This window comes from Kogia breviceps, chromosome 6 (assembly GCF_026419965.1).
Source record: "Kogia breviceps isolate mKogBre1 chromosome 6, mKogBre1 haplotype 1, whole genome shotgun sequence".
In the NCBI taxonomy this organism is placed as follows: Eukaryota; Metazoa; Chordata; class Mammalia; order Artiodactyla; family Physeteridae; genus Kogia; species Kogia breviceps.
In genome coordinates, this window is record NC_081315.1 from 146006008 (window position 1) to 146025305 (window position 19298).

Consider the following 19298-nt stretch of genomic DNA (forward strand, 5'->3'; position numbering starts at 1 on the left):
GAACCAACATATCAATGATTTTTATTCAACAATAATGGACAAAATGTTCCACTTAACAGACAAAGATTGTCACCCTAAACAACAACAGCAACAACAAAATCAGCACAACTATATGCTGTTCATATGGGACACTACATCATAAGGATACAGAAAGGTTGAAAGTGAAAGAATGGATAAGAGGTATATTATGTAAATACTCAGTAAAAACAAGCCTGGTAACACTATGTTAATATCAGATAAAATAGATTTTAAGGCAAGAACAAAAGAAACACAGATGAATCCACTATAATGGTTGGAGATTTCGATACCCCTCTATCAGAAACGGGCAGATCCAGCAGGCAGAGATCAGTAAGGACGTGGTGAAGTCAGCAGCACTATCAATGAACTGCTTAGAAGGGACATCTATAGACTGCATCATCCAACAACAGCAGGATACACATTCTTCTCAAAGTCACTGGAAACAGTCATCAAGACAGACCACATTCGGGGCCATAACACACTCCTTGACAAATGTAAAAGTATAGAAATCATACAGTGTCTGCTCTCAGACCACAATGGAATTAAAGTGGAAATCAGTAAGAGAAAGATAGCTGGAAAATCTCCAAATACTTGGCAATTTAAAAACACACTTCGATGGATACACCTAGAGATGATCATACTGAGTGACGTAAGTCAGAAGGAGAGAGACAAGTACCATATGATATCACTTATATGCAGAATCTAAAATATGGCATGAATGAACCTATCTACAAAACAGAAGCAGACTCATAGACGTAGAGAACAGACTTGTGGTTGCCGAGGGGGAGGGGGGAAGGAGAGGGATGGAGTGGGAGTTTGGGGTTGGTAGATGCAAACTATCATATAGAGAATGGATAAACGACATGGTCCTACTGCAGAGCATTGGGAAATATATTCAATATCCTGTAATAAACCATAATGCAAAAGAATATAAAAAAAGAATGTCTATATGTGTATATCTGAGTCACTTTGCTGTTCAGCAGAAATTAACACAGCATTGTAAATCAACTCTACTTCAATAAAAAACAAACAAATAAAAAACCCCACACACTTCTAAATAACACATGAATCAAAGAAGAAATCTCAAGAGAAATTAAAAATAATTTGAACTAAATGAAAATAAAACAACTTATCAAAATGTGTGAGATTCAGCAAAAGCAGTGCTTAGAGGGAAATTTATAGCATTGACTGCATATACTGGAAAAGAAGAAAGCTCTATAATCAACAATCTAAGCTTCTACCTTGGGAAACTAGAAAATGAAGAGCAATCTAAAGTAAGCAAAAGAGGGGCTTCCCTTGTGGCGCAGTGGTTAAGAATCCGCCTGCCAATGCAGGGGACACGGGTTCGAGCCCTGGTCCAGGTGATCCCACGTGCAGCAGAGCAACTGAGCCCGTGCGCCACAACTACTGAGCCTGCGCTCTAGAGCCGACGAACCACAACTATTGAGCCCATGCACCTAGACCCTGTGCTCCGCAACAAGAGAAGCCATCGCAATGAGAAGGCCACGCACCACAACGAAGAGTAGCCCCCACTCGCCGCAACTAGAGAAAGCCCGCGCGCAGCAACGAAGACCCAATGCAGCCAAAAATAAATAAATAAATAACTTTAAAAAGCAAAACAAATAATAAAAATTAGAGCAGAAATTAATGAAATTGAAAAGAGAAAATAATAGAGAAAATCAATGTGACAAAATAAAATTTGTATTTTATGACAAAACGAGAAATATTTATTTATTTTTAGCTTTTTGTTGTTGAAGTATAGTTGATTTACAGTGTTGTGTTAATTATTGCTGTACAGCAAAGTGATTCCATTATACATATACATACATTCTTTTTTAATATTCGTTTCCATTATGGCTTATCATAGGATATTGATATGTGCTATACAGTAGGACCTTATTGTTTATTCATTCTATATATATATATATAAAAGCTTACATCTCTAACCCCGACCTCCCACTCCATTCCCCCTTGGCAACCACCAGTCTGTTCTCTCTGTCCGTGATTCTGGATGAAACAAGAAATATCTAAACATAAAATTTTTCTCTGCCCATTTGGGCCTCCTCCCTCCCCTTGAGTGTGGGCTGAGCGTCTGTGTTAACCAGACGTCCTCAGGAGAGAACCTTCCTTCTCGCTGTAGTAAGGAGTCACGATGACCCACTATTCGCTTTGTATGTGCAGACCTGGATTGTGTAAACTGTATGTCGTTTGACGTACAGCCCTTTGTCTCAAAAACTTATACACCTGTGCTTTGACCTCTAATGGGAGGAGCAGTGCTGAGAACTTCCTGAAAGACTGTCTCCCAAGTTGTAATCGTCAGGTTGGCTCAATTTCCCTTTCTTTCTTAGATCAACTATCGATGAATTTTTTTGTCAACGTTAGCATGATGTAACAGAGACACCCACCAGAGGACGCCTGGAGTCTCCCCCAAACCCGTGCTCAGGACCGGCTTGGGCCTATGGACCCCACTGGCTTCTCCGTACTCCTCAGGTGTTCTGGTGAGTTCTCCTGATATCCAGATCTCACTGCTTTTAAGGGATGATCCTAAAAATTTTATTCAACCTGTTTCTACTTGACTTGGAGCCTTAAGGGACACCAGTACATTTCCCAGGCAGGGAGGGACCTAGGAGGATCTGGAAGGGAGGTCCAGGGAAACATAGGTGGCTGGGTTTTTGTTAAATTTGGCTTAAAACAAACAAACAGAAAACCAAAAAAACTAGTTGATATATGGTCTGAATAAACCCTTTGGCAGCGAGAGGCTGAATTAATCCAGCTCCCCAAAACAAGGGACATCCGTTCCGTGAGGCCACAAGGTGCTCCCCGGTGACTGAGAACTTCGAGGAAGTGTCTGGGGATCCGTCCTGCAGACGTGTATCGGTCCCACAGGGGCTCCCACGACAGCCGTCAGGTGAGCACCGCTCGGCCGGGGACACACAATACAGACGGGTGGCCCGGTGGCCTGAGCACCCAGAGAGAGAAACCCAGACGCGTAAGGTGGTCAACCGACCCAAGGGTCGCTCCTTGGGGAGCTGGGCTCAGCAGCAGCACACACGCAAGTCCACCACACCGTCCTCAGAGAGTTGTTCAGGCCACGCCTCATCTCTGCGTTAGGCGACCGAATCGGTCACGGGACATTGTGACTCAAAGGCCAAACAGCTCTTGTGCAGACAGCCACCTGGGGGGATGCCAGCTGGGTTATGGATGCCTGCATCCTTGACCAGGAATTAAAGGAAATCGGGCTCTGAAGTGGCCACGCCGGGGCTCTTCTGGCACTCCCAAACTGATTTTTGCGCGCACAGAGAAAGCCGGCAGAGGGTAAGTCCTTTCCCTGTCAATCAGTTTCCTGGACCCCTGCCCGAAGCGTCTACTGGAAACAAGGGTGATAAAAGCTTTTCTCTTTTCTAAAATTAGATGAGCAGGAGAAAATGCTTGTAGGGCTGGCTTCTTCAATCTTTTGAATTGGAAAGACTTCTAAGTTGTTAAAAATTTTAGAGGGCTCTCAATTTATTATCGTACCTATTTTAATTGGTATGCAAAAGCCCCCAAAGCCTTCAAATTTCCAAAATAGCTCCAATGAAGGATATTGTAGAAGGCTAATGAAAGGTTAGTGATATAACACGTGCCTACAACAAACAAACAAAGCCCTCTGACTCCGCTGGCTACTGGCCCCCTCCGTGCTCCTTTATCTGAGTGCCTTCTCACCCTCCGTCTGAAATGCTTTCCACTCTGAAGATGCTATTTAGTGGTCACCTTTAGAAATGGGACCACCTGAGGCTGTAGGCGAGCCTCTTTGAGTCAAAGGTGGAACTGAGGGCCACAGTTAAAGAATTTCTTAAACCCAGGTAGGATCCTCCGAAGTGTTTGTAAATGGATTATGAAGACTAAAGCCCACTGGTCTGATGAAACTGAACATAGCTGATATTCAGAGCCTGGTGGGATTTTTTTTTTTTTTTTGCCTTCTCCCCTAAGCTAGATGGAGGAAAGTAAAACATTCCAACAGGTGAATGGGTATGTCAGTCCTTTGATATTGTCATGGAGGTGGCACCCAATTCTTTGAGGAATTGAAAACAGCTGTCCTTGTTTCACAAATCTAGTCTTTACAGGACCAGAGGTGTGGCTCCAGAAACAACCCGAAGCCCACCAATCCTTTTAACGCTCCCCAGACCTCCCCTATTTATCTTGAGGCTTATAAGAACATATATATTTAAAAGATCTGGCCTTAAGGAAACAGAAGTTCCTCCTAGGAGAACTTGCCTCTCTCCTCCTATGCTTTTGAGATGTAAATGTTCCACCTGGTCTTCTCCAGGAACACTTACCTAGGCCATCTTTTGAAATTGCAAATTTCAGGAAGGTAACTCATCAAAAGGAAAAACAGGGCTTCCCTGGTGGCTCAGTGGTTGAGAGTCCGCCTGCCGATGCAGGGGACGCGGGTTCGTGCCCCGGTCCGGGAGGATCCCACATGCCGCGGAGCGGCTGGGCCTGTGAGCCACAGCCACTGAGCCTGGGCGTCCGGAGCCTGTGCTCTGCAACGGGAGAGGCCACAATGGTGAGAGGCCTGTGTGATGCAAAAAAAAAAAAGGGGGGGCGGCTAGGTAATTATTTGGAACTTGTCAAGGCCAGGACAAATCTTAAGTGTCTTCTCCGTAAGTATTAGTAAAAAGTGTTTAGCCAACTAAACGGGTGACTTCGATTTGTTCCATTGGCCAGAAAACCAATTAGAATCCAACCTCTTTTTTTTTCTTTTTTTTGGCCGCACCATGTGGCTTGCAGGATCTCAGTTCCCTGACCCGGGATTGAACCTGGGCCACAGCAGTGAAAGCCCAGAATCCTAACCACTAGGCCACCAGGGAACTCCCCTGAATCCAACCTCTCCTGTAACTGATGGGTTTTGTATTACTATACCTGATTCGTGGCTGAAATTTGGGGATGGGAAGTGATGCCAAAACTCGGTCTCTGTGCACCGGAACTGAACTGAATCTCGGAGACAGAGTTTTGGGTGAAGTAGAAAAGAATAGCTTTATTGCTTTGCCAGGCAAAGGGGGCCACGGTGGGCTAATGCCTTCAAAACTGTGTGTCCCATCCCTGGGGGGGGGGGGATTGTGAGGCATCTTATAGTCAAGGGGTGGGATTGCTGATAAGGATCAGGGTGCGTGCAGGGCCTGCATTCCTTCAATCCAGAGACCATCTGGCATTAGGGCGTCTCATTATGGGCTTCTGTGGATCTCGAGTTTATTGAACTGTGACCCTCTCTCTCGAATGAAGAACACTTCATCAGGTAGTTAACATCTTCCATTTGTTGGGGGGTTTAGTTCTGTAAGAAGCCCAAAGATATTGTTCTGTGTATCCCTTGAGGCAGAACCAGGACCCTGCCCCAAGGCTGCACTGTTGTTTCTTGGCCGCTCCTCCCTTGTCTCTGCATCCCCTCCCTTCCCTGAAAAGCAACTCTTTGGACCTGCCTTTTAGGACTCAGGGAAGGTGGTGGAGGCTGAAGTCTATTTCTCACAAACAAGAAATGAGGGACACAGAAAGGCTTTCATGCCCAGGAGCCCCACAGGGTCCTGCTTGGTTTCAGAAGTGCAGAGTCTCTGTTTGTATGTATCTATGCATGTGTGTTTTGTAGATGTGTGGTAGTGCCAAAACTAATTTGTAAAAGAGCTCTATTTAATTAGCTTAAGGGAAATTAAGTGCTTATGTAAGTACTCAGAAATATAAGACTAACCTAAATGAATTTCAGGATCATATCATCTAGGATTTTTTTTTTTTTTTTTTTGTCATACGTGGGCCTCTAACTGTTGTGGCCTCTAACTGTTGTGGCCTCTCCCGTTGTGGAGCACAGGCTCCAGACAAACAGGCCCAGAGGCCATGGCTCACGGGCCCAGCCGCTCCGCGGCACGTGGGATCTTCCCAGACCGGGGCACGAACCCGTGTCCCCTGCACTGGCAGGCGGATTCTCAACCACTGCACCACCAGGAAAGCCCTGAAGTTACATTTTTAACAATGGCAGTGTTTAATGACAAGCTTATAAAATTCCTGAAAATTTAGCAATTGGCTCTTGCAAGCCTGTGTCAACTGTGGGAGGTGAACCAGCACAGTCCGCCTAGAGAACTTATTTATTTATTTATTTATTTTGCAGTACGCGGGCCTCTCACTGCTGTGGTCCCTCCCGTTGCAGAGCACAGGCTCCGGACGCACAGGCTCAGCGGCCATGGCTCACGGGCCCAGCCGCTCCGCGGCATGTGGGATCCTCCCGGACCGGGGCACGAACCTGTGTCCCCTGCATCGGCAGGTGGGCTCTCAACCACTGCGCCACCAGGGAAGCCCCTGCCTAGAGAACTTTTAGCAGCCCTCTTTAATACTACCTGGTGACCTTTGGCCAACACCCTGACTCTGGGGCGTGCACCTCCCAGACTCTTACACGTAGTCCGAGAGGGTCTTGTAGGAGGGTCCTCACTGTAGACTGTCCATAGGGTGGGGCAACTGGAAGCAAGGTGAGGGTTGAATCCTAGGGGGACAGAAAGCTAAAATGTGGATACAAGATCAGCACAATCTCACCTGTCCACCAAAGACACCAACATACAGGTAACAATACTTTATGTCTGACACACACATCAGGACACAGTTCCAACACATCTTAGTATTAAGCTTCGGGAATGGTGGTGGAAGGAAGAAAACCTGACTCAAGTAAAAGAAAAGCAGAGTTGGGCCTCACTCCAACCCCGGAGGACAGCAGGCCCTGATGGGAAGGCTCTGGACTGTGGGCCTCGCCACCGCCCAGGCGCCTGAAGATGGGTGCGGCACTGGCCTCTCCCCTCACAGGTCGGGATAAAGTGGAAAGGCTGGAGCCCCGTGGCTCTGGTGGCAGAGGGGGATCTGAAGGGGGACTCGTGCACAGGTACTCTTTCCGGAGATGATGACGTCTGGCTCCAAGCTGTGAGCGGGAGAGGGGCAGAGGAAGAGACATCCCGGCTGGCACGTGAGGAGCCAGGAGGCCGGGGCTGGGCGGCTCCTCCTGCACCACTGAGCTGCTCCCTGTCTGGGGCACCCTTCCTCCTTTTCGCTGTATGCGACTTGTTTTAACTTGAGGGGCAGCGTGCCCTCCTCGGAAAAGGGCCCTGGCCACGCCTGGTACACCAGTCCCCACCCCTCTCGGTCGGCCAACAAGCTTGGGAGCACCTCCAAGTTTGCTGTCCTCATCCACAAGAGGTGCTAGCCCGACTCTAGGCGCTGGCCCGATTCTGGACGCTACGACACAGATCACTGGGCGCAGGCAAGGAAGCCGGCCTGCGGGGAACAAAGGGGTCGGCCAGGCAGGAGCTCCCTCCCTCCAGGGAAAGGGCACCCGCTGTGGGCTAAAGCCCCAGTTCTGTGCTGTCCTTGATTATGCTCAAGCCTGGCTGGGGTCTGTGGCTGGTAAGAACCGCCCCCCAAGGCAGGGCTGACTCCCTGGGGGCCGGACCGCTGGTCACCCCCGCTTCTGGCATCTGGAAAGGGAAGACCCAGACCCGGGAGATGCGGGGCCACGGTACCTGGAGAAGGCTGCCTGCAGCTGAGCCCGACGACGTGGAGCAGCCGCGGGCATCATCACTCAGTCCTGTCTTGGGACAAAGCACTGGGGACCAGAGAGACTGCCAGGCTTGAGAAAGCTCGCCCAAGAGCCTGCAAGCCTGATGTGCAGCGTATGCGGCACTGCCGTCACTCGGTCCCCCCGCCCGCCTCCTCTGGATCGCCGACCCCGCCAGGGCGAAGGTTTGGGCCCGACTCGCTCACCACTGTGTCCCCAGCAACTGGAACAGTGCCAGGCACGTGTTAGGTGGTTGGCGCAAGCGGGCTGTCTAGGGAACGGACGAGATCTGGATCCCACCCGACTCTCTTTGGCAAATATTTCCCTAAATGTCTTTCTAACCTCGACAACCTCGCTCCCAGAGACGCGGGACCCCGGCGTCCTGGCCGCCCCCCGGCGCCCGTCCGTGGAGTCGGGGGGGGCCCTCCCCTCCCCGGGGGGGGCCCTCCCCAGCCGGTGCGTCGGGGTTCTGTCCACTTCAGGGCCGAAGGGGGAGCAGCTCGGCCGAGCCAGCCCACTCCTCTGCTGACGTCATCTTCCGCGGCCCTCGAGAGCCAGCCACGGGCGCCGCCATGTTACGTTACGGCGGCCGGCGGCCGGTCCTCGCGCCGCCGCGAAGCGTCTCTCCGAGGTCCCGCCCCTCTGGTGACGTCACCGCCGCTCGCCCTGCGGGCGCCGCCATATTGAGGGTCCTCACCGCGGGCGCGTAGCTGTCCTCATAAAATGCCGGCTCGGCGGTGGCCGGCTTTTTCCCCTTCAAAATGGCGTCCATGCGGGAGAGCGACACGGGCCTGTGGCTGCACAACAAGCTGGGGGCCACGGACGAGCTGTGGGCGCCGCCCAGCATCGCGTCCCTGCTCACGGCCGCGGTTATCGACAACATCCGCCTCTGTTTCCACGGCCTCTCGTCGGCCGTGAAGCTCAAGCTGCTGCTTGGAACGCTGCACCTCCCTCGCCGCACAGTGGACGAGGTGAGGCGGGCGGCGGTGCGGACGCGGGGCCGGCCTCCCCCTCGGGGCCGTGCTCCCCGGGACCCGAGACCCCGGCCCTCTTGGACCCTCCCACCCCGCTCCCTCCCCTCCCCCCTCCCGCCCCTCTGACCCTCGCAGCTCGCGGACCCGTTCCCCCTCCTCACCGCCCCCACGCGGTGGACGCGAGCCCGAGCTGCCTGCCTGCACCTGTCAGAGCCGCGGGCGAGGTGCCCGGACGGGGGGAGGTGGGTCGGGATGTCGGGGGCCCGCCTGGGACTCAGCGCCCACCTCGGTTTTGTTACTTTCACCTGTCGGGGTACCCACCCGGTTCGGTCACCCTGCGCTTTGGGTTCTTGCCACACGCTCGTGTTCTTGCATCGTTCTCATCAGTGGGTCTGTCCGACTTGTTCTCTGCCTGTTTTCCTTAACGGTCAATTGTGTCGCTCTTCGCGCAAAATAAGTTTTTCAAAATGTTGAGGCGCCGTAGTTGTTTCAACGTTCCCCCACTACTCTCGCAGCGACTGCCCCGTTATTAGAGTTGATAGTTGCTTTTTATATATAACGTGTACCAAAGAAACAGAATAAAGCTGTGTCCAGAGGCCTCCCCTACCTGTTCCGGATCACAACCCTTGCCCTCTCCCCTCGCTCACTTCGGGAGGTGATCATTTCTCTGCCTTTCCTTGTGATTTATCAGTTGTATAGGCATTTTTCAGCAGTACAGTTTGCTTTTGCCTGGCTTGAACTTAATGTTACGGTATCATATCGTGTGTTTCGCGTGAGTGATGTGGGTGTGTCTGTCTTTTTCATGTTGACACCTTGACACATTCATCCAACCTGCAGCCCCGCTGTCGTTTAATTTTCACTGTTGAATAGCGTTCCATGCTGTGAGTATGCATGTGGTTGGGCATCTTTTCATGTGCTTATTCATTATTTGATGTTCTTTTTTGTTAATTGTTCAAGAAAAAATTTTCCCCCGATGTATTTTTTTCATTGCTTTGTAGGAGTTTTATTTATTTATTTATTTATTTATTTATTGCTGCACTGTGCGGCTTGCAGGATCTTAGTTCCCCGATCAGGGACTGAACCCTAGCAGTGGAAGCGTGGAGTCCTAACCACTGAACCGCCAGGGAATTCCCACTTTGTAGGAGTTTTTTTAAAAATAGATTTTGAATAGCAGTCTTTTTTCAGTTGTGTATGTTGCAGATTTCTTCCAGTTGTGTCTTGATTTAGCTTTCTCCATGGAGTCGTCAGAGTCACAGAAGCTCTTAGCTGTATCTAAGCAGGTGTACTCCTCTTAGGATATGCTTCCCTGCTGGGGGGCCGGGGGAGGGAACTCCCTGTCGTCTTGTCAGAGAGGTCCAGTTTTGCCTTTCGCCTATACAGAGTCTTTCTCCTGTGCAGAGTCCTCCAAGAACCTGGCCTGGGGTGGGTGGAAGTTTGTCTCCCTCATAACCGGTTTATTAACCATACTTGTCCCGAGTTCGTGGCCCAAACTTGAAATTTAAAGAAGCCATTTTTGTCCGAAGCCGTGCTGGGATCGAAGCCTGGCCACAGTGCTTGCCTTGAACAGGTCTCAGTAATGAAGGATCTGAAGGGAAGTGAGGGAATGCAGGAACAGAGGAAAAGCAGTTAAGAAATGGTAGTTTGGCGATAAAGCAGAGTCCCAATTCTTCCTCCAGGGATGTACGTAACAATGTGATACACATCTTTTGAGTTCTGCAAGAACTAAGAGCCCCACCCAGGCGAAGGATGGAATGATGATATTGACCCATGTGACTTCAGTCAACTAAAGCTTGGACTCTGTCAACCACCAAAGCCCCCTCATGAATATGCACGTACCCTTAGCTTAAAACTTCCCCACTTTTGGCGTTGGGGAGACACAGCTTTGGGAAAGATCCTGCTGTTCCCCTTACTGGCTGCAAGGAATACATCCTTCTTTTTGGCTTCGTTGTGTCTTTTGACTCAGCACTCATCAAGAGATGAAACCAGTTTTGGGGTAACAGTCGTAGTAGACGTGAACATGAATGAATATTGAATTTTATCAAATGTTTATAATATCTATTGACATATAGTTTGCCACATTTACAGAATAGCATTGTGTTTTTTGTTTTTGGCTGCCTTGGGCCTTCATTGATGGGCGGGCTCTCTATAGTTGCAGCGAGTAGGGGCTACTCTTTGTTGCAGTGCGTGGGTTTCTCACTGTGGTGGCTTCTCTTGTTGCAGAGCACAGGCTCTAGGCACGCGGGCTTCAGTAGTTGTGGCTCGCGAGCTCTAGAGCACAGGTGCAGTAGTTGTGGCGCACAGGCTTAGTTGCTCCGCGACACATGGGATCTTCCCGGACCAGGGATGGAGCCCGTGTCCCCTGCATTGGCAGGCAGATTCTTAACCACTGCACCACCAGGGAGGTCCCAGAATAGCATTAGCTGTTAACCAACCTGGCATTTCTAACTTGGTCATTTTATATGTGGAATTATGTTGCCCTGATACTTTGTGTAAGAATTTTGTATGTGTGTTCATGGGTGAGATTAACCTCTAATTTTACTTTCCCAGACTGTCTTTGTCAGATATTGGTGTTGAAGTTATGCTACCCTTATAAAAGAAGTGGTAATGTAGCTTCTATTTTCCTCTTTTTTGGAAAGTTTGTTTAACAATGGAATTATTTCTTTCTAAATGTTTGGTAAAACTTAGTAATAAAGCCATCTAGGGGACCTGGATTTTCTTTGTGGGAAGATATTTGAGTATTGATGCTTGGTTTTATGTTCTTCATAAGTAAAATTTTCTGGATATTATCTATTTTCTAGTGATTTGGCAGTTTCTGTTAAAACTTCAAATGTAGATAATGCTTGGTTTTATGTTCTTCATAAGTAAAATTTTCTGGATATTATCTATTTTCTAGTGATTTGGCAGTTTCTGTTAAAACTTCAAATGTAGTAGATAATAACATTCTCTTATCTTTTTTTAAAAATGTGTATTTATTTATTTATTTAGGCTGTGCTGGGTCTTAGTTGTGGCTTGCAGACTCTTAGTTGCGGCATGCCTGTGGGATCTAGTTCCCTGACCAGGGATTGAACCCAGGCCCCCTGCATTGAGAGTGCAGAGTCTTACCCACTGGACCACCAGGGAGGTCCCACGAGTTATTTTATTTATTTATTTGGTTGCACTGGGAGTTAAGTCGCAGCATTCGGGCTCCTTAGTTGTGGCATGCGAACTCTTAGTTACGGCATGCATGTGGGATCTAGTTCCCTGACCAGGGATCGAACCCAGGGTTTGAACCCTGACCAGGGATCAAAACCAGGCCCCCTGCACTGGGAGCGCAGAATCTTATCCACTGCACCACCAGTGAAGTCCTGGTTGTTTTCTAATCACTGCATCCTACGAGTTTTGATAGTGTTTTCATTACCAAGTCACAATATTTGTAATTTCTATGATGATTTCCTCACTGACCCCTTTGTAATTTAGAGATGTTTCTTAATTTCCATACATTGGAGGGAGGGAGGTTTTAGTTATGTTTTTACTAGTGATTTCTAGCTGGATTGAGTGCTTGTCATCGAATATAGTCTATAGTATTCAGTCATTTGAAATTTAAGATTTGCTTAATGGTGAAATATATGGTCAGTTTTTGTAAGCATTGCAAGTGAGTTTCAGAAGCATTTGATGGTCTAGTTTTGTGATCCATTGCCCAGTATATGTTCATGGTCAAATTTGTTTAATCGTGTTGTACAGGTCTACTATATTCTTACTGATTTAAAAAAATTTATCAGTTAATGAGGGAGTATGTTTATCTCTATTATGATCATGGATTTGTCTAGTCCTTATAGTTTTATCAACTTTTGCTTTCTACATTTTGAGGTTACGTTATTAGGTGCATACAAGTTTAGAATTGTTATTGTTGCCTTGTGAACTGAACCATGGATCTTTATATAGCGGTCTCTATAGCTGGTAATGTTTTGTCTATTTTTTTTTAAATTCAACTTTGCATTTATTACTGAGATTTTATTTCACTGATCCTTGTGCAGAAAGAGTGCTATTTATTTATTTATTTATTTTTGGCTGTGATGGGTCTTCGTTTCCGTGCGAGGGCTTTCTCTAGTTGCGGCAAGTGGGGGCCACTCTTCATCGCGGTGCGTGGGCCTCTCACTATCGCGGCCTGTCTTGTTGTGGAGCACTGGCTGCAGACGCACAGGCTCAGTAATTGTGGCTCACGGGCCCAGTTGCTCCGCGACATGTGGGATCTTCTCAGACCAGGGCGCGAACCTGCATCCCCTGCATTGGCAGGCAGACTCCCAACCACTGCGCCACCAGGGAAGCCCCTGTTTTGTCTAACTTTGTCCAGCATTGATATAGATATACCAGCTTTCTTTCATTGATTTTTTTTTAAATATATAGTTTGTTCTTGAATTTTGTCTGTATTACAAGAAATTATAGTGAAGAACTTGCTTAGCTAGGTTGAAAATGAACTAGGCCATTCTGGATACTTTCGTTTTCTTTCTTTCTTTTTTTATTTTTTTTTAAATTATTTATTTTTGGCTGTGTTGGGTCTTCGTTGCTGCGCGAGGGCTTTCTCTAGTTGTGGCGAGCGGGGGCCACTCTTCATCGCGGTGCGTGGGCCTCTCACTATCGTGGCCTCTCTCGTTGAGAAGCACAGGCTCCGGACGCGCAGGCTCAGTAGCTGTTGCTCACGAGCTTAGTTGCTCCGCGGCATGTGGGATCCTCCCGGACCAGGGCTCGAACCCGTGTCCCCTGCGTCGGCAGGCAGATTCCCAACCACTGTGCCATCAGGGAAGCCCGATACTTTAGTTTTCTGAAAGGCATTTTTATTATATATTCAGTGTTAAAAAACAAAACAAAACAAAAAAACTTTCCAAAACATCCCAATTCACTTAGCTATTTTAATGATCTTTCTTTAGTTATTTAAGGGTCTGATACCTTAGGGGATAACATTCTGAAGATTAAGCTTTTTTACATAGGACCATAGATACAGGGGGACTGGGTGGCTGGGCCGCGTGTGTTCTGCACTGCATTAGCCAGGGTTCTCCAGAGAAACAGAACAGATAGGACGCATGTGCACCTTGTGTATACCTATATATAACATATGGGGGCAGGGGGAGAGATACTGGTTTTTATTGGAAGCAATTGGCTCACAAAAGCCTCCTGAAAAGTCCCAGGAGCCGCAGCCAGAAAGTTTGAGACCCGGGAGAGCTGAAGTGTAGTTCCAGTCTAAAGAGCCAGCAGGTCAGAGACCCAAGAAGAGCCAGTATTTCATCCAAGTCTCAAGACTGGAAAAGACCAAAGTCTCAGCTCAGCAGTCAGGCAGGAGGAGTTCCATCTTCCTCCGTCTTTTTGTTCTGTGGGTGGGTCTGCAGTTGGGTTAGTGAGGGACAGGCCCCATTGGGGAGGGCGGTCTGTGCACTTCAGGTGTTAATCTCATCCAGAAACACCATCACAGACACGCCAAGAGTAACTTTGGACCCCTTGGCCGGGACATGTAAAAGTAAACATCGTGCACAGTGTCTGCTACAACTTGTGTTTCTTAATGAAATCTCGAAACCAGTTCACTTGTTTTGTGATGTGTCTGTTTCTCTTAAAAGCTAAGTCAGCAACAGTTCTTCACTAATAGGAGGGAAGAGGAAAAGAGATTTTAATGGTCCAGTATTTCAGTTTATTCAGTGAGGGGTACAGAAGTGAATTAGGGCCCCTGCTCTCAAAGAATTTAGAATTTGGTCCAGGAAGTAAGAATGATGTCAGGAGGCAATGTACATGAGGTGTTCTGCTAACGACAGAGTGTCGTAAAATGTAAATACTGACTTCATAATGTTTTAGCTATATTTGATAGGGCTTTGAGGAAACTGTAAATGCTGCTACTGATAAAACCAGTGACCCTTCTTGTCCAAATCCTTAACATGGCCACCAAGGAAGTTTTAGGGCTGCCTGAGGTAACTCCTTAATGTGTAAAATTATCCAACTCCTGAGACTGCTGTGGGAAGCCTAGAGATTCCAGTGAACAGAGACTGAGGTAGCTACATATTTACCTCCTGGGGTAACAGATCAGGCCGGCTGCCAAGTGAGTAAGAAAGTGTTTCCCCAAGGACATGTCACAGCTGTGAATTGTCACAGCCTGCCCTTTAATCACTATGGCTGCCTTATTCACTGAGAAACTCTGTTGTCTAAAAATCACAGACTTGGACTTCCCTGGTGGCGCAATGGTTAAGAATCCGCCTGCCAACGCGGGGGACACGGGTTCGAGCCCTGGTCCGGGAAGATCCCACGTGCCACGGAGCAACTAAGCCTGTGCACCACAACTACTGAGCCTGCGCTCTAGAGCCCGTGAGCCACAACTACTGAGCCCACGTGCCACAACTACTGAAGCCCATGCGCCTAGAGCCTGTGCTCTGCAACAAGAGAAGCCACCCCTCACCACAACTAGAGAAAGCCCGTGCACAGCAACAAACACCCAACGCAGCCAAAAATAAATAAATAAATTTCTTAAAAAATGAAAATCACAGACTCTCAGAAACTGCTGTTTAAAGTCATATCAGTAAGAGTGAAACATCCCACTTTTGCTTGGAGCATCTAAGACGCTTTGACACAAAGAAGCAGTCTCAGTGTCCAGCCCAGGTGCAGAGGCTCAGATAAGGAGTGTGTGAGCATGACACCCACGCCTCTCACTGTTGTTGTTTCTAAGGAAACTGGACCCAGGTCCACCTGACAGTTCTGACACTGACCTTTTACACCCAGACTCGCCACTTCGTTGGAATTTTACCTGAACTCCGCCGTCCCCCAGAGTCAGGTACTTCGGTCATTTCCTTCCTGTGGTCAGGTGCGCACAGTGCCTCTGGGGTGGCCTCTGTGGTCCAGCGAGTCAGTAACTTGACGTCAGGCCATAAGGGTTGCCTCTGAGGGCCTTGGGCCCATTGGCCCAGGACAGTGGCTTCACTCTGTAGTTCTGCAGTTTCCTAGGATGTGTTTTGGTGAATACATTGTTTTTACTTTATCCTACAAAGTTTGTTGGGCTTCTTGAAATTGTGATTATCTTTCATCTGTTAATTCTTAACCATTTCCTCTATAGACCTTACCTTGGTCCCAGTTTCTGTTCCCGTTCTCTGAATCTCCAGTCAGGTGTGTGGGAGACTTCCCTCTGTTTTCTGTGCAGCCTCTTTGGTATGTTCAAACCATTTTTTCCCTGCCTGTTATGATCTGGGTAGCATCGGACTTATTGCGTCTCTTCTTACTCTGTTGTTAAACTTATTTACTGATTTCCCTCACAGTCTCTTCTGTTTAACGTCTCTGTTTTATTCCCACATCCTACTCCACTTTCCCCATAGGTAGCAACTTTCCCTGTTCTGTTCTATTACATGTTTTTTGTGAGTGTTCTTTAAAAATGTGTATTGTTTTTAGGGACTTTTTCAAATTTGAAGTATAATTGACATAAACATATTGAAAGTGTACAGTGTGACATGTGCCCACCTGTAAAACCATTACAATGAAGATAACATTCTCCTCCTGCCTCTTTGTAACCCTCCTGTTCCTCTCCCTGTGCTGAGTAATCACTGACCTGCTTTCTGTGTCCATAGCTTAGTCGGCGTTTCCTGGAATGTTATATGAATCGTGCCTTTTTTGTCTGGCTTTCACTCAGCACCCTTATCTTGAAGTTCACACTCGTGCTGTGTGTATTAGTAGCACGTGACTTTTCCTGCTGAGTAGTGTCCCTCTGAATGGACATGTTTACATGTATGGACAGGTCCTTGTGTGGACTGTGGCCATTTCTCTAGAGGAAACACCTGGGAGAGGATGGCCAGGTCCCCCGATGGGAAACTGCCAAACTGCTTTCCAGGGTGCTTGTATCATTTCAATATCCCGAGAGGAGTGTGAAGGTCGTGGTGTTTTTTTTTTTAATGCAAACATTCTAGTAGGTTTCAGTTTACGTTTCCATGGTGACTAAGGGTGTTGAGCCTCTCTGGTAAAGTGTTTGCTCAAACTGGGGTGGGGGGGTGCATGTATTTTTAATTGTTATAAATTCTATTGTCTTACATCTCAGTTTTTGTAAACAAAATGTGATTTTAATATTCACTTGTGTTGCTGTTCGTCTATAACCCTAGGGTTGGCAAACAGGCCTGTGACTTGTTTTCTGTACAGTCTGTAAACTAAGAATGTTTTGAGCGTTATTAAAGGGTTAGTGAAAAAAGATGCGACCGAGCTGCGTAGCCCCCAGGGCCTGAAATAGTCAGTCTCTGGCCCTTTACAGAGAAGTGCCAGCTCCTGACCTGCTCAGCCGCGGCCCGACTGTTGCCACCCCCATGCACGCCGCCCCCCAGCACCGATAGCAGGCTGCTCCCAGCTCAGCCGCAGCCATCGTGCTATGACGCAGAGCTCCTTACCCGTGGATTGCTGTGAACACTTACCTGGAGTCTATGCCCAGGGGTGGGACTGTCGGGTCATAGAGGGTATTCGCATAAGTGGTGGCGCTGAGGTGCCCACGCTCCCGTGTGCAGTGCTTGTGGGCACCTGTGCCGTCTCCCTCACCCCCCAGCCCTTGGCCTCGTCCACCTTTCTGCTTTTGCAAATCAGTGGTTGGAAAGTGCTGCCGTGTGTTCCTTTGGGTTTTTCCCAGTTCATTTGGGGTGTCTGTGGCTGGCTTTGTTGCCCTCTCAGATTTCCTCTTTGTATGTTGCCCATCAATAACACCTGCCTGTGTTTTATTGGGGTTGCTATCCTCTTGTTGATTTGCGGGGGCTCTTTGTATATTTTAATGTTAAACACTGCTGGTTTTGAACATTACACGTCGCATCTGCCTGCTAAATTTTCCATTTGCTCATCACCTTTCATTTTAATGCACAGTAATACGTTTTTTGGCTCATGGTTTGTGTTGTGAAGTTTTGTTTAAGAAGTCATTAAATGTGCTTCTTGTGTTTCTCTTCACTCTGTAGCTCTCCTGTTCAGAGATCCATCTCTAATGCCTCAGTACTACACCTCATTTGTGTGGTTGGATGGGGACAAGGTGTTATTTTTCTCTCTTCTGAGCCCAGGGTTCCCAGCCATGAGTTGAAACGCAAGCCACCTCTCCTTTTCTTGTGGATTTGTGGTGCCGTGTGTGTGTGACGTTCCAGCAGCCCACGCCGGCCTGCCCTCTTGGCGAGAACTGGAAGCCCCTCACTTACTCTGCATCTGTCTCCCCCCAGAGACTCATAAAAGCTTATTACCATGAGAGCGCTGAAGGCAGGATTCTCACTGATGATTTTATTTAATCTAAAGGCTGGGGCTGCCATAACAAAAATATCGTAAACTTGGTGATTTACATGATAGACATTTATTTTTTTACAGTTCTGGATGATGGAGAGAAAGCCGGCGATGAGCTGTTTGTCTGAGCTGGCTGATTCAGTTTCACGTGAGGGCCCTCTTCCTGGCTTGCAGACGGCAGCCTTCTGGCTGTGAGCTTAGCTGTGGCAGGAGAGAGAGCCCTGCCCTGGGGGCTCTGTTATAAGGAAACCAATCCCATTCATCAAGGCCCAGCCCTTACACCTAGTCACCTCCCAAAGATTAGGGTTTCAGCATATGAACTTGAGGGGGGACACAAACATTCAGCTCATAACAGTGGTCTTCTTTGTCTTTAACCCCCTTTTTTTCTCCTCAAACGTTTTTATATAATATTGTCCAGTTGCCTCATGGTAGTTGTATTAGTTTGCAGTAAAGTACCACAGAGTAGATGTCTTAGAACAACAAAAGCGTGTTGTCTCACAGCTCTGAAGTCAAATCCATGCCTCTCTCCGAACTCCTGGTGGCCTCAGGTGTCCTTTGGCTGGTAGGGGCGTTGCTCTAGCCCGCGACTGGCGTCTCCGCAGGAGCCTTCACGTCGTCCTCCCTCTGTGTGTGCATCTCTGTCCAGATGTCCCCTTTTTATACCAGATGCCAGTTGTGTTGGACTGCAACCCATTTGAAGGACCTCATTTTAACTCGATGACCTCCGTAAAGGCCCTGTCTCCAAATAAGGTCTGATTCTGAGGTCCTGGGGTTAGGACTCCAACCAGTCTTCTTGAAGGGGCACAGTTCAACCTGTAGCAGTAGGTTTTTGTGAACACAAGTGAGTTCTCAGTTTCTTTAGTGCTCACCTGTGAGCTTTTTTGAGGCCAGGTCCTGTGTCTTGTGTGTCTCTGTATCCCTAATACCCCGCTTTGCCTGGCCCTTAGTGGAGGGGGCCCCCGTGTCTGTAGGATGGATGAGTTATAGAGATTCACACTAATTGCAAATCCGTCTTGGTGATGCTTCCATACCAGTGCCCACGCTGTAGCTGCATTCTTTTTCCTGCCTCACAGGACCTACCTTATCTACTTGGTCTCCCGTCCCGTTGGTGGACATGCAGCTGTTTCCTGTCTTTTGCTGCAGTGAATTCTCTCAGGTGTGTAAGGTAACTAGAGGATAAATTCTTCTTCTTTTTTGTAGTTTTAATTTATTTATATTGAAATATATTGATAATTGACTTAACAGTGTTGTGTTTCAGGTATACAGCAAAGTGATTCAGTTACACATACACACATACATACATGTTCTTTTTCAGATTCTTTTCCCTTATAGGTTATTACAAAATATTGAGTATAGTTTCCTGTGCTCTACAGTAGGTCCTTGTTGGTTGTCTCTTTTATATATAGTAGTGTGTATATTTTAATCCCAAACTCCTAATTTATTTCTCCCTCCCCTGCTTTGGTAATTAACCATGTTTGTTTCCTATGTCTGTGGGTCTATTTCTGTTTTGTGTG

The 19298-nt window shown here is 47.7% G+C and overlaps 1 protein-coding gene, 1 long non-coding RNA gene and 1 other non-coding gene across 14 annotated transcripts in view; 1 reads left to right on the top strand and 2 right to left on the bottom strand.

Annotated features, from left to right (window-relative positions):
• On the bottom strand, positions 1–8624 carry LOC131758116 (uncharacterized). 6 transcript variants are annotated; one of them, XR_010841171.1, is made up of 5 exons: positions 7545–8004; positions 7192–7299; positions 6728–6946; positions 6434–6520; positions 5882–5995 (listed from the first exon to the last, which is right to left on the bottom strand). It is a non-coding gene; the product is annotated as an uncharacterized lncRNA (long non-coding RNA). The 6 variants fall into 6 exon arrangements; XR_010841170.1 differs by lacking the exons at positions 5882–5995; positions 6728–6946; positions 7192–7299 and adding exons at positions 1–502; positions 4335–4573 and having other exon boundaries at positions 7545–8624; XR_010841167.1 differs by lacking the exon at positions 7192–7299 and having other exon boundaries at positions 7545–8624.
• NELFA (negative elongation factor complex member A) overlaps positions 7273–19298 on the top strand; it is a 26497-nt gene continuing 14471 nt past the window's right edge. The window contains exons 1-2 of one of the 7 annotated variants that reach the window (XM_067036826.1): positions 8219–8550; positions 18858–18940. In XM_067036826.1, the coding sequence (XP_066892927.1) occupies positions 18899–18940 (42 nt within the window). In that variant the 5' untranslated portion in view covers positions 8219–8550; positions 18858–18898. Of the gene's footprint in view, positions 8551–18857; positions 18950–19298 lie in introns of those variants that run through there. The other 6 variants (XM_067036829.1, XM_067036825.1, XM_059066032.2 and 3 more) reach the window with 6 other exon arrangements.
• TRNAE-CUC (transfer RNA glutamic acid (anticodon CUC)) lies at positions 11601–11673 on the bottom strand. The gene has a single exon. It is a non-coding gene; the product is annotated as a tRNA-Glu (tRNA).